Here is a 17,166-nt window from a genome sequence, read left to right on the forward strand (position 1 = left end):
CCAAATAACTTGACGCACAAACATGACAGCTTACCAACGTGAAATATTACAATGGCAAAATACACAAAACACGTTTTTTTGTTTTTGTTACTTCTCATTGTGTTAATGCTTATTTGTGCTTGCATCGCTGTTACACTGTCATAAGCCCTTACTGCTTGGATAAAAGGTGCAGCAAAGCTAATAAGACATTTTCACACATTACTCTTAAAAAGTAATCTTTATGAAGCTCATAATATTTAGAATTTGTTGACACATCATTTTAACTCTGGTGTGAGACCATGTTTTATTAAATTGTATTTAAAGGGGTCGTTATTTTGTACACATTCAATTAAATACAAATGTAGCATTCAGTAATGGATACAGATACATTATTGAATTCTTGAATAGTTAGTCTTTAGGCTCAAGTCCAAAAACAGCACCAACATCTTCTTGTGACATTGTCACCTTATTTATGAAAATATTGGTTTCACACAATTCTTTATTTTTAAGTTGTCTGTGTCCTTTATTTCTTTTTTTGCCATAATAATACACAATATCCTTCGGTATATCATGTAAAGTAATAGGCCACAAGCAGAACTGTTTCTGTATTTTGTATTAACTGTTCCTGTTCCATAGACGTTAACTTTTTCAGAGCTATACAGTCTACTCAGAGAAATTATTATTATATCCATATCCTCCAGCGCTGGTATATGGACTGTACTGTAAAGAGATATGCTCCTGCCTTTTACATAAGTGATAGTCTCGTGCTTTTATTTTGAAGGCAGGCTCCTTTGTGTTCCGGTATTGTCCCGTGGTTCAACCAAACCCAGTGCGGTATGAAACTCACCGATGAATTCTAACGAGAGGGAAAAAGAGGAGAGGAAAATGAGAGAGCGAGGGAGATAGAGAGAAATAGGGAGAGAGAGAGAGAGAGAGAGAGAGAGAGAGAACGAGGGGGAGGTATAGGAGAGCTGTCGGACCATCCTACCTGCCGCTGCTGTAGAGGAGGGTGAGGTTTATAAATGTACCGTTGACGCAAACCCTATTCGTCTTTGTTGCCGTCAAGGCAGAAAGAAAAGCTGGCGTCCATAACGGGAGCGCGCCTTTATGCAAAATGAACATTAATTAAAATAATGCCGTAGAAGTATGCTACATACACAATAGGAACTTGAACCTACCTTATCGTACTTTATGGTATTATGTGCCTCACTGCTAATATCCACTAAGCTATGTTTTTGTAGGGACTTGTACATTTGCTGTTATGTTTGGCGTAGCCTCCCACCTGCTTTACACACGGTAGGGTGTAGTTTTGCCGGTGACCTGGGTGCTGTCGGTGTCGATAGATGGGGTCTGGTGTTTCACGTTATTCTAGCCGCTACGTGAGCAGGGAATGCCGCTGTAAGCAGGCCCGTCCACCCCATCTGTCAGACTGAATGGAAGGCTACAGACAGTCAAGGGAAACAAACAGCGGTGCAGGTCGTGGTTTGCTTTGACCCAGATTGCACTAGTGTACACGCTGTTATAGTGTGTTGAGGATATATGCCTGTGTGTGTGTGTGTGTGTGTGTGTGTGTGTGTGTGTGTGTGTGTATTGTCTCCACTTGGTATCTGTTCATGCCTTAATCATATCTGTGTTGTGGTTGCAGTGTTCTAACATGACAGCCCTGCGTCAGAGGAAGGGCAGCAAGGGGAAAGAGCCCCCTCTCGGTGCAGAGTTTCAGTCCCAACAGTCCAACTGTTGCACTGATCATCATCCAGAAAAGATCTTGCATGGTGAGTGAGCCATCCTCCCACCCAGCTGATGGCCTAGTGTCAACAGAAATCACCCTTTGACCATATGATAAGCGTTGTTGGCAGCCACCCACCCAGCTGAAGCAACCTTAAGCCACATCCAGCTCCTGACCCTGACTTCTGACCTGTTGTGGGTGCAGAATGGGAAGCAAAGTTCTCAGTGGGCTTTTTTACTCACTCTTCTGGTTAAAGCCTGAACTCCTACACCTTTTGTGCCCATGCATATGCAGTCAACTGGTGCTTGGGTTACATCCTCAGAAGACATATCAGGCATACTGAGCTGAAACATTTTTCTGCATTTCACAGATTTCAATTTAAATTGATTGAAATGAATGCCATTTATATTGTATGAGTAACATGCATTTCTCTAGTATCCACTGAACAAAAAACCACCTGCTGTTGTCATGTCGACTCAGTGGCATGGCTTAGTGGAGCATTTAATCAAAATGCAGCCATCGTTATGCAGTTTTCTCTTTTTATGTCACTTTTTATTTAAAACAAACAAACAAGTGCAACACTATGAATGCCTTCCAGTAAAGACTGTTTGAAAATGTGCGCCGTTATCCCCACATTTAAACAATATTGTGTGTCCCTCCCCCCCACACTCTGCCCTCCAGTGTGGCCGTTTGGAACAGGTATAAACTGTTTCTGTCCGAGCATAGTCTCGCTTTGCCAGACCCTCCTCCACAGCGCAGGGGAGGAGGGTCTGGCTAGTCCACACAGCATTCCTGGATGGGAGAAAAAAACGTGCTCTGGTTCATTGGCATTTCTTCAAACCAATCACAATCATCATGGGCGGTGCTAAGCAACGGACGGAGCCACTGTGCAGCTCTGTGTCGGGAAGGAACTTGTTTTGGTGGAACGTGTACGTTCAAAAGTTGGTTTTAGTCGTGCAACAGAAAACTCAGATTGGACAGATAGTCTAGCTAGCTGTCTGGATTTACCCTGCAGAGATCTGAGGAGCAGTTAACCATAGTCCTCAGAAATCCACCGGAGTTAAAATTCCAATGCAAAGAAAGCGGAAGGTAACGGACATCCGGCCGAAAAGAGTGTCATCATTTCCGGCGGCAACGGAGCAATCCCGGAAGTGGAACGTCGTGGATATAGACTAGTTCGAGCATAATCTGACAATACCAAGGCCCTGAAAGTGAAGTGGCTAAATAGAATTGAGCCATCATTCTTTTCATTATTTACACCTGTGCTTTTACTCTTCTGTGTAAAAACCCTAGCCTGACAAGCCAGACCCACATCAAGATGTTGGGTCTGGGAACTCCCCATTGGCAGGGCTCAATCCGAGGGGCGGGTTGTCTTTCAAATTCCCCAGTCCTTCCAGAAAAATGAGGAGTTTTTTTGTGATTGTTGCGGGCAAAAATCCTTGATTATGCAGCACGTTTTCTTCAAAAATGCGATGGAATATGCGGGATATTTATGCAATTTTATGCGATGAAATTGCGGGAACTTGCAAAAACTGCGGTTTCATCATAGCTTCATCGCGGGGTTTGCAGCTTTTCGATGATGTTCACGTCGCGTAATTACATCACTTCATAACGTTCCCATGGCAACAGGGGAAAACGGCTGCTCTTGTGTGAAGTAAACGCAACATTTTTCAACTTTCTGCTAAGATATGTGTGACTTTTTTGCAACGAAAATGCGGGGATTATGAAATCATGCAAGCCCCGCATATTTTGCGCGGAAATCAGCAATTTATGCGGCGAAAGTGCGGCGTATTTGAAAAAAATGCGGCCCTGCATAAATATGCAGACTTTGGCTGATTATGCATTCTATTTACCTCGCAACTCGTTTTTTACGAGGTCAAAGTCGTAAACACGCCCCTTGACCTCGTATTTACGAGCTCGGAACTCGTACAACCTCGCAGTAGTGCGAGTTCAAAAGCCAACATGGCTGCCCCCTGTATCAACAGTTGTGAAAGCTGCAGTAACATAAAGTTATAAGCACTTATGTCTTATTTGTGTCTCACTAAATCAGTCGTTCACACAGGCATGTCCAACTTCTATCTGTGGACATGTTGTTACGTTGTTTGCATGCACAAAAAACGGCGTAATGCGTTGTTATCAACTGGTTGCTAACAATAGCTAACTGGGCTAGAGCTAATGAAAACAATGAAAATCCGACTTTTAAATAAAAATAGTGTATAGAGTCGCCCACCGACTCTATACACCATGTGATTGGCCTGACTAGAGTTTGGTTTTTCCAACCGAGAGTGCCTAGACCCCCCCTGGCTGCAAATTAAATTTGCTGCCGCTAGGGTGCGTCTAGATTTCTAGGCTATCATAAACCCTGCATGGAAAAAATGAATCATGTCATGTCGGCTGTTTTAAAACGTTATGAAACTTTCAATTGACAGGAACAACTTCATGACTTGTTAATGTTCCTGCAGGTGATTGGTCATGGGGGGCGATAATCTGGACATCAGTTGGTTGGTCTGTGTCTGTTGGTCTTGGCCTGCTGTGCTGTATCTACATGGCCACGCTACATGAGAACGACCTGTGGTTCTCCAACATAAAGGTAAAGGCCCTTCGCTGTTAACACCCTTTTGCTCAAGTTATTTTTTCCTACAGAGGTGCGCTCAGGGTTCAAAAAGACAACTAGTAAGTTGATTTAAGGTTGTTAGAAGTCTCTTCATTTTCCACATACAAATTAATGTTTGACCATATTGATGATAGAAGTCGCAGTGCCTCTGTAGCCCCTTTTTCATACACATGGGCTCACTTAGCTTGACTCGGTTTGGCTCGGTGCGTCAGCCCAGCACGGCAGGGATTTGCATCTCCATAACTGTTAACACGCTTGTCTTCATTTAGTGAGGTTTAACAGCAGCGGGCTGGTCAATGGTTGTGATCAAAAGAGCGGCTGTAAAACGGTGGATCATTTAATTTCCTATAAAAGCCCCCTGTTATTTTGTTATTACAAAACTTTCATCACGAAGCAGCAAAATCAGGAAATGTTCAGCAGTAACTCACCACACCTGCTATACAGCTGAAACATGAAACAGTCACTCGCAATTTCCAGCAACTCCGGAACGGCGGCGGAGTCATTAGGTTTCCATTAAGGCCCTGACACACCAACCAGACGGCCTACCGTCGGCAGAAAAGCCAGTCGGACTGATCAGTCGGGTCCCCGAGGTCCAAAAAATGCCTCAGAACACACTGAGGCGACACCGACTTGAGCGTACGCTCTGCGCGTGCGCAAAACGTAATACGTCTCCATAGCAGCAGGCGGCGCTGCTCTGTTTCCATTAACAGTCTGATTATTTCCCAGAAAATGAAAACCGGCAGCTGATAGGATGAACGCGTCACGTGGGTCTTTTTTCTCCGGAAATTCACAGCCACACTGTAATGGCGGCTCGTTCAGAATACGATCTCATATTGGACTAAAATAGTTCACCGAAACGTGTTTCTGAAAACATTTTAAGAGAGAAATAGACCATGCAGTTTTTGAATCTGTCTTCATTTCAGATTGACAAAGGTCAGTTTAAAAGATTTTCGTCAGATTTTGAGCGGCTCATCCGCTCGCCATGTCCTGCCCTGTCTCCGACTGAACATGTCGGGTTGGCCCAAATGAAGGCTCGGACGGCCGACGGCACGGGACACACTGAACAGACTCGAGTCACTGACCTCTCCAGACGGTCCGACGGCCGATTATTGGGCTGGTGTGTCTTCTCTCTTAAAGTCAGTGTGTGTATTTCCACTGACGGAACGGCTGCGTTCCGACTCCGTCCCAGCTTCGGCGGTCCGCAGCCCTCCGGAGCAGATACGCAGAGCTTCTATTTTTGACACACGCCGGAGAGCTCCGCAGCAATTCAGCACAGGGCAGATTGTGCGGGAGAGGAAATCGAGCACAGAAACAAAATAAAACATCCGGTTCATTTTCAAAATAAAATACACCGTGCTCACGGCGGATCATATTTCAGCAGGTCAGCACAGAGTTGTTTCCCCTCTACTCCTCTGGATGGAAACAAACTGTTGTTGTTTTTGTGGTTCTGTTTATGGAAACTACATCCTGTTATAACGCGCGATCATACGTGAATTCGCGAGATCTCGTGGGTCCTTGTGACTTCAGCTGTCAGTCATGGCCGCAGCCATTCCACAACAAATCCGGACCTGGTGGGTATCTGAAAGTTTAAACAGGGACACAGTAGAGAAACTAAACTCCAAACCACAGAGATTCTGTTATAAGCTACAAAAGGTACTGAGATCTGAACACTGACTTTTAAAAATGAGCACAACTTGACACGTATCAACTGGTAATGGAAATATTAATCAACAGGACATGGCTTGACTCGGCGCGGCCAAATATGCCAAATAGCCAGGGTCGGATATCGGTATCCCGTATTAGTATTCCCTAACCATAATACATACTGTATGTAGTTGTCTCAGTGGTTTAGTAAGAACTGTAAACTTACTGGCTGTATGTCTCACTGACAATCTAAGACCAGTTTGCCAGCCCAGGAAGAAGATCTGATAATGTTGAAAACACATGGGGCCTTTTATGTCTTTTATGAGGCACTTGTTAAGAAGCATCCGGGATGCAGATGATTGATGTATCTGACACTTTTATATGGAGGTTATCTAAGGATTTGACATCCATGTGTAAGATTCATCAACCACTTCACAGATGCGGATATTTACAGGTTTCCCAGTTTTAACATTTAAAGCTTTAGTGCGTAACTTTTTGATATTAATAAACGGCCGTTACATTCAAATAATTAAGACTATCAGCTCCACAAAAAAACATCTTCAGAAGATTGTGTCGTCCGGTGACTTTTGGGCTTTTCCGCTTTTAATTTTTGACAGGACAGCTAGGTGAGAAAGGGGAGAGAGAGAGGGAAGACATGCAGGAAAGCATGGTCGGATTCGAACCCTGGACCTCTGCGTCGAGGCATAAACCTCTCAGTATATGTGCGCCTGGTCTACCACTGAACCAACCCGGCCACATAATGACCTCTTCTGAAGAGTCCATCATGTTTTTTTAATCCTTCGTGTCCTCCTTGGCTACTAGCAACTGCGTGGAGGAGGGTTGGGGGTGCGTGCGCGGTCACAGAAGGCTTGTGTCATGTGGATGCAACAACAGTTTAGTTGTCAATACTTAGAATTCCTCATGGGGGCGACAGAAACTACGCACTATAGCTTTAAAAGCTGAAACAATTCTACATGCATTTTTTTTCTTTTACTTATCTCAAGAGGAAATGTAGCTTCAACATAAGTGTCAATATGGCACATCCCTTCATCCTGTGTTCAACGTTAGAAACGCGTCATAAACACTTCATCCTGAAATGGGATGATTGTTTTTCCATGCGCTGCGGCGGATTGATTTGCGAGCCCGTTGAATGAACCACATGAAGCGACTCATGGTTAGCCAGACCTTTTTAGAGTCTGTTCAGTGTTGTACAGCAACAGAACATTGTGCCCTGCCAGATATGATGTCATTTTCAAATCCCCCCCTTTCCAAAGCTTCACCAACAGATATACATAGCAGACCTTGATCCGGTTGACATGGCAGAACAGATCGCTCTGTCAGAGTCATAACCGAGGCAAGTAAATGAACACTGTTACATCTTTTGTCTTTTTGCCTCATTTAGCGGTGCAGAAATAGTCATTTGTTTTGGTAGCTAAATGGGTCAATTGAGGAAATTAATTCAGGCCACTTGGTGTGGCCTGGTTTCGTCTCATGTTGTGTAGTTTACAATGATGTAAGGATGAATTTGTGTATACAAATGGTTCTGAAGGTCTGAACCATAGCTAGGGGTGTGAAGTTTACCTGCCATCTATCAGAAAACTGATACAATAATTGAAGATACGGCTACATCAATACAAACCACAGGTACCATACATGGTAATATATTAAAGAGAATGAGAGGCTAAAGATGTGGCACTGGTGCACTGGCACTGGTCAGATTTCTCGGAATCTGCTTAGAAAGTTTGAGTTTCACAGTTTGAGTGAGTCAAAACTAGTGTCCATAGACCGTAGGACAGAAGAGAGAATGAGACAAAACAACTGCACTCTATGACTTCGAGGTGATCTCATCTGTCGGCGCTAACTCGGAGTGCCAGCCAGGTGCTTCATCTGTTTCTCATGCAAATGTGCATTGCATCTTGACCAACATAAAGGCCATCTGCACAGGATAATTTGTGAGTTTCTGTCACAGAGAGACATCCAGTTAATTGAGCGGATTCAGTCAGACACAGTTTGTGGTCCTATGCTGTTTTTGTGTGTGTGAAGGGAAGACGCAGACAGATGCTTTCATTCATAATAAATGCAAGGCACTTTACAGGCCTGGCGAACATTTCCCTGAAATGTTCCCAAATAAGTGGGCTCCTGGCTGACATCATCACACATTGCACGCATATGTGTGTGTGTGTGTGTGTGTGTGTGTGTGTGTGTGTGTGTGTAGTGTTTCCTTCTGTTAATGCTATCAAAGCCTCTGTCTAAGACTACGTTCACATAGAGATGGCTAAATCTGAAAACGCTGTTTACATGTGAAAACCACATAGGTCCACACTAGCACATTGATCTTTGTCAACACTAAAATGCCCAAACAATAGGAACACAGCTAAATCTCTTCCTGCAACTCTTGGTAGGCAAACTACAAAAGTGTGCATCACAGCCAACATCTGGTTGTTCTGGCAGAAATGGAGCGGGACTTTGTCCGACAATTTCTGTAACTTTCCGAAACCGGCAATCCGAAATTCACACCCACTAGTCCCCTAGGCGTGTTGAGGTGAAAAAAGTAAGCTGAATAACTCTTTGAATATCTTCCAGGAGAGACTGTCTGAAAATGTTGTGCAGCTATCTCCATATTTACTCAATATGGAGTATCCTCTCTCTCAATGACAGCCACCTTCTAGTATGGCCGTTCGGAACAGGTAGAAACACTTGATTTCCAGGTGGTCCGACAACTTGTTTTTATTAACTTGTTATTTTTGCATAACCCAGCCTTTGCGTTGCAACCCAGATATCCGTGCAGCTCTCTCAGTCACTTCACTGCCTTGACTCAAGAGGGGTGCTGACACAAAGACCTCCAATAGCAAAAGGCATTATCATCAGCATAAAAAGTGAAATCTTGTCAACTTTTGCTGTCATCCGGCATGGTTGGGTGTTTGCCAATCCATTTTTTTGCAAGAACATATTAGGGGTGTTGAAATGAATCGTTGCATGGATGCATCGCGATGCGGACCTAGACAATGCTGCATCGATGCAATGACAGACCATAGTCGATTATTGCCTACTGGTGGCTGTTTTTTTAGTTTTTGCCTTTTGTCCGTTGTCTGCTGTGTTCAGACTCCTCTACATTCATGAAGTGTCTTTTTTAAGAGCATGATAAAAAGGGGAGTTCATATCTGACTGCTTGAATTTGTTGATGAAAACTGATGAAATAATATCGAGGAGGTAACGCATCGTGATATTGAATAGATTTGAATCGTTGACAGGGTAATCGTAATCGTATCGTGAGACCAGTAAAGATTCACACCACCAGAACATATCCCTGTTGCTACTTTTTTTGAAAGTTGAAAGTCATACCGTCCTTCCTGAATTATTAATACAACACTTACCAACCTTTGTGTTAATTCATTTTTTTTTTTTTAGATTATTTTTTGGGCATTTCCATCTTTTAATGATAGGAAAGCAATGAGAGGGGAAAGAGAGGAAATCGTCCCAGGTCGGACTCGAACCTTGGACCTTCTGCGTTGAGGCATGAGCCTCTGTATATGTGCGCCCCCTCGACCGACTGAGCTATCCTGGCCACGTGTTATTTCTTTTTTATTCTGCCGAGTGTTAGCTTGGTAAACCTCTGTCAGTCCCCTCCCACTCTCTGTAATCACCCATACTGTTTTTTAAAACAGTTGACCTAATTTATTTCTTACTTACATATATTTCCGTCTCTGTTATCAGACAATCGAATCGGCTCATGGTTGACTAACTGTAAACAAGGATACAAGTAATGACTGCGCTGCTGCACTGAGATGCCTATCAAATTGCTATTTTATGATTACATAGTCATAGTATACAGCTCAATGACAACACACCTGTATTGTGCTGTATTGACATTTACAATGAGTGATCGCAGAGGTTAAAAAGCAGTTGTCTTCTTAACTTTACTAGTGGAAATCCCTCGGATGTGTCTGACTCTGGAGTAGGGTTGGACGATGTTGACAAAATGTGATATTGCGATATCAATTATGAATATTGCGATATCGATATTCATTTTGGTATTTTTAAACATATGTAAATTTACAAAACTTACGGGAAAACGCATCAAAATAGATTCATAACAAATACAACACAAGGTTTATTTCAACTGACGGTCATATTGGACTGGTACAACATGAATAAATAAGGACCATGTCTACAGAACAGGACATGTTTTACTGGTTGGACAGTAGAAAATATATAAATAAGGACCATGTCTACAGAACAAGACATGTTCTACTGGTTGGACAGTAGAAAATATATAAATAAGGACCATGTCTACAGAACAGGACATGTTTTACTGGTTGGACAGTAGAAAATATATAAATAAGGACCATGACTACAGAACAGGACATGTTCTACTGGTTGGACAGTATAAAATATATAAATAAGGACCATGTCTACAGAACAGGACATGTTCTACTGGTTGGACAGTATAAAATAAATAAAGAGAACAGGACAACTTTTCTTTCTCTTCTCTGATTTGTTCTGTTTAGTTGTCTCTATCTATTTCTTCACTTACACCGTCACTCTGTTGAAATATGCACACACGTGGTACGCTCCATAGGGTTTGTCACGTAGTGGACCCGTGTGCTGACGTGCACTAACGTGCAAGTGGCACGGTAACTGGCCAATGAAATGATGATCATTACAGCGTTTCAAGCGCGCTCTAAATCAAACACAACTAAGACACACAGCCAATGGATGGAAAATAAAGTAAATATTGCAGACTTATTGCGACACGTTCAATATTATTTTGCACAACGTGATATCGCGATAACGATATTGAGTCGATATATATCATGCACCTCTATTCTGGAGATAGTTTTAAAGCTCAGCTTTGAGGTGCAAAGACCGCCAGCTCAGTGGGGGCCGAGGGCCAAAATAGAAGGAACAAGATTAATGTTCATATTTAGCCAGCTTACGCTTGGTCTCCACGGGCAGCATTTTTCAACTGCAACTCCCCTGTATCGGTGACACGCAGCGGATTCCAAGAGAAATTGTATCACCACAACATGATGCCGACGGTGTACACCAGGGACTTCAAACTCAACTTCACTAAGGGCCACACTGGAAACTAAGAATCACATCAAGGGCCAGACATGTTTAGTTTATTGATATGCTTTTATTTAATCGAAAAAAGTCAAATATCTTTGACTGTATTATTGCATGTGTCATATAGTCTTCTCACTTACAGTTTAGTCGACATAAAGTCCGAAAGAAGTCATGAAAAAGGTCCTCAGCCATCGTAGAAAAAAAGCGCCCCTAAAACAAAGTGACAAAAACTTCGGCAAAAGTGACAACGTCGGAAAAAGTTACAAGTCATCAAAAAGAAATGACAACAACGTCAGAAAAAACGACAAAAACTAGGTGGGCCAAAATGTATTGTGAAACTAAATTGATATGCGGGCCGGATAATAATCTGCGAGGGGCCTGATTTGGCCCGCGGGCCTTGAGTTTGACACATGGTGTACACGTTTTGCAGATAATTTGTTGTTGGCGGGGATATTTCTATCTGGCCTATCACAAACTATTTGTTATGTTTTCTACTCCAGTAACACACTTTGCAGCTTAAAAAGTTGTGTTTAGTTTACTTCAACTAACAATGCTACTACTACTAAAAGAAATGTATATAAAAACTCACCAGGTATACCAACTGCCTGGGCAACCTTCTGCCAAGCTAGCTGTTAACATCCCTGTAGTCACACAGACGTATCATAAAGTAAGCTATAGGATAATCACGATCTTTTGATTTGCATGGAATTTTAAACATAGCATATGTGTATACACTGGAGAATATATTGGAGGCACGTTTGCGTGTCTGCCCTCTCATTGGCTACCGCTCTGCAAAAGTTGACTCGGAGTCAACTTTGGGAGAGCGATGAACATCCGGGCACTTTCGCCGCTGTCGGCGGACTTCGCTCGTACCGCCGTTCTCATATGAAGGAATGATTTGAATCGTTAATGTGGACATTATACAAGTCCACCTGCAGCACGTGTCCTTTTCCAAGCCACAACGAATGGTGTAACGTAGAGCTAGCACAGTGTTCAGACACTTGTGGCTCTGCCAAGCTCATGCTGCCGTCTGACCTTACCTTGAACTGCTTGCTCTTGCTCCCTCAGTTCGTTGAGATTACGTATTTTGTTTCCTGCACTCAGAGAGGGCTCTCACTTTCACTCTTCCACTTAAACACACACACACACACACACACACACACACACACACACACACTCACACACACTGTCTTAAGTGTGTCCAGGTCAAGTAGGATGGAAAGAGCCATGAAACATGCTGGAAAGTAATTTGGGAGTGTGGGAGTCCTGCCTGTTGGTGTTTGTACTTTTCCGGTTGTTTCTGTTTGACCTGACCCTACATGACTGATGGTATCAGAGTGTTGGTAGTCTGTCAAGACGCTGTTGAACAGAGGAGGAGACTGGTTTTAATAATCTCACATGTGGCTTCCTCATCCATTGTGTTGTAGAGGGAATGTGGTAGCAGTGTTAGCCTCAGGTTAAAAAGGCTCTGGTGGGTTTGGTATCAAGTTCTTCTCTCTGTCTCTTTCTCACACACTCTTACAATGCGTATTAACGCCAGTCATCATACAACATATATGATGAGATATGAGACAGCTGGCTTAATCTGGCCTCTTGAATTCATCAGGTGAGATGCCATGCCCACGTCTGTCCGAGTGCAGAATGCCGTTTATTTCAGACGTGTGCTCAAAGCTCGACGTCAGTTCCAGATCCACAAAACCCTCTGACAAAAGTTCCCCGCATTTTCCGAATCATCATCCAACATGTTCCCCTCGCTCGTCCCCACCTCCACCCCATATTAATCTTTTCCTGTGTGTATGTGTGTTTTTATAGACAAGAGGTCACCAGCAGTGACTCTCTTTTCTTTCCCTCCCTCTGGCTGCTCCAGTTATCTACAGCCCAGCCTGCTGTTCACACACTCACTGGGGCTCAGTCCTTATGCTTTCTTTCCACTTCGTACTTAGTAGAACGATTGCTTTTTGTTTAGACGTGTCTGTTAGAGTTCAAGGGAGGCAGATGTCAGTCCTTGTTTAAGCTCCGGACGACGTAAAGCAGAGGGAATACAATGCAAGGCCAACGTTGGACGGACCCCCACTTGAATTCTTCAAGCACCATATCAGAGCGGTGGGAGTTATTCAAAGAGCCATACGGAGGAAATGGTAACAGAGAGAATCGGAGAGAGGATCCCTGCCTTCTTAAGAAGTGAACTGGCTTTCAGGATAATGAGCAATGTGTGAACTTGTTAACTAGGCCCCATTCTCTTTGACCTTAATTTAAATTGAGGATTAGCCATCTCATCAGAGTTCTGGGGGAAAAGCCAAGGCTTGTTTTGCCTCGAGCAAACTCAAAAGACGGGTTGGAATGGAAACTAGCTGCTCATTCCCTCGTAGAAGGCTTTTGCATATTTCCTTTGGCAAGGAACTTGAAGCGATTTAAAAAAAAAGCTAATTTATTTGGACCGACTTCAAGAAGAGAAAAACACACCGCATTTTAACATTCATTGCCGTAATGGATTTGGATCAGTTCTATAGCTCAGGCCAGGAGCATGCTGTTTATCTACCTGAATTCAGCTCATCAAAGGATCCAAGAACTCATTGATAATCTGCGTCTTCTCAGGCAATGGAACGTCGTAAAAGAGTTAGGCTGAGCAAACTGCAACATAATCTGGGCCTGTCTCCAGATGCACCGGCTGACGGGAGACGCAGCAGTAACATGATGTCGGGCACAGAAAGGTCTAACGCCACACATCAGGATACAGGGGAGCTTTCTCTGCTAAGAGGATCCGGTGCTTGTTCCGGTTCAGGCGTTCTTCCCCGGTGGCCTTGGCGACAGCGTGTTTCCATGGCAGCCGGGCTGTTAATAGCTGGGCTGCTGGCACTGACTCAGGCCTGGTGCGTCAACTCCATACATGAGAATCTGCTGTGGTTCTCTCAGCTCACGGTAGGAGTTATGATACTGTGTTCAGCTCTGATGAGGATGAACCATGCACATCGCAGACAAGCTCTCGCCCACAGTAACAGCCTGTGGTACGAGTTAACATACCATAACATGGTGCAAATAAAGACACACCCCTCAGCACACAGTAGCAGTTTGTCTGGTCACAATATTTATATTCGTCCTCTTCTTTAAATATATTTTTTTAAATATACATTTTTTTCTCAACTGATTTCATCTGTTGTCCTCCTTGTTATTGATTTATCAGTCTATCGAACCAGTTCAAATATAGAATTGTGAATTTACTGAACTCAACTAAAAAATAGCATCCTTGGTTTCTATGTTTTGAAAAAGTATCGCAGTTTTGAAAAGACCTGAAGAGGTATTCTATTACAACAGTACTACAGAAGGGAATTACACGGTAACTCAGTATATCACGATACAATGGCCACAATAACAGTAAGGCTGGACCCGAATATTCGACTGCTCGGATATTCTTTCGTCTGGTTGGTATTTGGTTTTTAATTTTGGGACTTGGATATGCGTTTATTTCTCCCCCCTTAGTTCTGTAGAATAACTGAGTCCTTAAAAATGAATGCTTTTTAATAAACCGAAAGACACATGTTGCAGCGCAGTGTTTTAATTTCTACTCAGTGGGAGAGTCTTTACTGTGTTTTGCTGTCTTTCTCTCCTCTACCTTGATCTCTGTGTTTCACTGAGGGAAGGTATTTGCACGTACCCCAGAGATGCAGAGATAAAGGTGCAGTGACGACTCAACAGTCCTCTAACTTGTTGCTCTTGCTACCAACACTAGCTGCTCTGTTTCAACAATGTTAGGCTGAAAAAACATGCATACAGGCTGAAACTCACTGTGGTGCTCCGTCGGGATTATAAACTGAGCAAAAACCTGCTAGCCGCTGGCTAATTTATGCAGTGTAAACTCTGAAACACCGCAGCGCTGTGCCACTCTCAGCGGAGAACGGAGAAATGTCTGACTGAGTCGAGTTATATTCAAATTCAGATAAGCTTTATTGGCATGACTGATCAGTAAGACATATCTGATCAGTAAGACATATTGCCAAACAGTACCGAAAATTATTAACATTTACATATACAATAACATGCAAATATCAACAATCGTCAATCAAATACATAAAGGCATTAAATAACAATTAATAACGTGGGCAACTGTAATAGTTTTACAGATTTTTCTCAGTTTTGCAGTTCGGATAGGGGAGATGGAGAAACCCAGGAAATATATAATTTATTTTTTTCAAAGAAAACCTCTCTCAAATCCTTTTGACCCATTTTTCACAGTATAATAAGAAGAGATTCAGTTGTGACCCGAGCAGTTTGATGTGTGTTGAGGTCTGCGTGGTTATACTGTAGCAGCCTGGTGCCGTTTTTTAAGGCGATGTAATGAATGTTAACACTGTCTCTGTTGCTAAGGTCCATCACCTGAGCCCAAAATATGGTATTCAGGACAGCCCTAAAAAAAACAGCGATATCATGATGCAGTCAGTTATACAATAAACAGAATGTTGCAAGGCGGTTAACTACAAAGCATTCTTGTAGCTGAAATGGCAAAATATGTTTTTGTAAAACAGGAATAAATCATAGACCACATGTACTCGTTTTTGTGTGTTTTACATTTGAACAATGTGTAAAAAAAAGTACATAGTTCCTGTTTTTAACATACAACACGTGTCGTCATTGACATGTCCGTTATTGTCAATCACTTGTGATCTGGGTTGTCCAGTGATTGGACAACAGGGTTGGTGGTTCAATCCCTAGCTTCTTCTTTTCTACATGTCACAGTGTCCTTAAAGGGTAACTACCGTTCTTTTTCAACGTGGACCCTATTTTTCTATGTTTTTGTGTCTAAGTGACTGATGGGAACAACAATCTTTGACATTTGTCCAGTATTAAGCGAGATCAAAAACAAGCTACAATGTAAGTTAATAGGGCAATTGTCCAGCTTGTATTTACCTTTACAAAAGTGGTCGTTTTGCCGCTGACAGGCTCAGATTAATATTCTAAGTGTCTGACAACATTATGGAAAGGATCCCTTCAGAGATAGACCTTTAAAACCTCTTTGAGACCTTTCTGTTTAACCAGAAACAGCTCTGAAGTCGCTAGCGCTAAACCCACCAGACTCCATTTAAAACAGCAATACTTTTAGCGTGTATAGAGCAAACATATTTTCATATGTAAATCTGTAAACTATGTGTTTATTTGTTTACCCAAATTGGCTTTTCATAGTTTTATTTTGTTTCTGTCAACTTTGAATGAAGTGTATTGTTGGGTGGGTTTAGTGAACGCAATTTCGCAGATGTTTTTATTTTTTAAAAAAGGATCTTACTCTTTAACAGAAAGGTTGACCTCCTCAGAAATCCTTTCCATAATGTTGTCAGACACTTAGAATATTAATCTGAGCCTGTCAGCGGCAAAACGAGCACTTTTGTGAAGGTAAATACAAGCTGGACAATTGCCCTATTAACTAACATCGTAGCTTGTTTCGCCTCTGCCGACTGCAGCGTTCTTGCTAAATACTGGACCAATGTCAAAGATTGTTGTTCCGCATTCATCAGTCACTTAGACACAAAAACATAGCAAAAGGTCCAGGTTGAAAAAAATGGTAGTTACCCTTTAAGCAAGACACTGAAACCAAAATGTTCTCCTGATGGCCAGTCCAGCGCCATCAGTGTGTGAGTGTGTGTTAAAGGGTGAATGAGAAGCAACTTGTAAAATGCTATGTATGCTAAGAAAAATGCTATGTGCAGCCCATTTACCATGCCAAACATAAACTAGTAGCAAAGAAACGGAACTGTCAGACATCAGAAGAGTTCCAGAGCTGTCAAGATTCGTCAATATTTGTTTTAATAATGTATTCCACGAACATGACATTATAGTAGTGCTGCTCGATTATGGAAACAATTACAATCACGGCTACTCATTGTCTTTTGTAAAGGTCTTGCAATTATTAAGCTTAAAAAACAAACAAAATGGTTAAAGAAATCATCAGCGAAAACAACTAGAACTGTAAAATGTCAATTAATACTTTTCCCGTATTAAGACAAAATAAGAGTTATGTGCAAAACGTATAGTGCAAAATAATAGTTTACCTTGATTAATCTGTATTTGTGATCAACAGTAGCCGTAATCGCAATTGCGAATACAATTTCGATGAGTTGCACAGCCCTAGATTATAGGTGGTGCTATG

The 17,166-nt window shown here is 42.4% G+C and overlaps 1 protein-coding gene across 2 annotated transcripts in view; it reads left to right on the forward strand.

Annotated features, from left to right (window-relative positions):
• Positions 1-773: 773 nt before the first annotated feature.
• The window catches only part of dpy19l3 (dpy-19 like C-mannosyltransferase 3), a 616,246-nt gene continuing 599,853 nt past the window's right edge, over positions 774-17,166 (forward strand). Inside the window, exons 1-3 of one of the 2 annotated variants that reach the window (XM_031290692.2) lie at positions 774-988; positions 1,625-1,751; positions 4,168-4,295. In XM_031290692.2, coding sequence (XP_031146552.1) covers positions 1,634-1,751; positions 4,168-4,295 — 246 coding nt within the window. In that variant the 5' untranslated portion in view covers positions 774-988; positions 1,625-1,633. Of the gene's footprint in view, positions 989-1,624; positions 1,752-4,167; positions 4,296-12,886; positions 13,950-17,166 lie in introns of those variants that run through there. The other variant, XM_031290690.2, reaches the window with a different exon arrangement.

Source organism: Sander lucioperca, chromosome 3 (genome assembly GCF_008315115.2).
Source record: "Sander lucioperca isolate FBNREF2018 chromosome 3, SLUC_FBN_1.2, whole genome shotgun sequence".
In the NCBI taxonomy this organism is placed as follows: Eukaryota; Metazoa; Chordata; class Actinopteri; order Perciformes; family Percidae; genus Sander; species Sander lucioperca.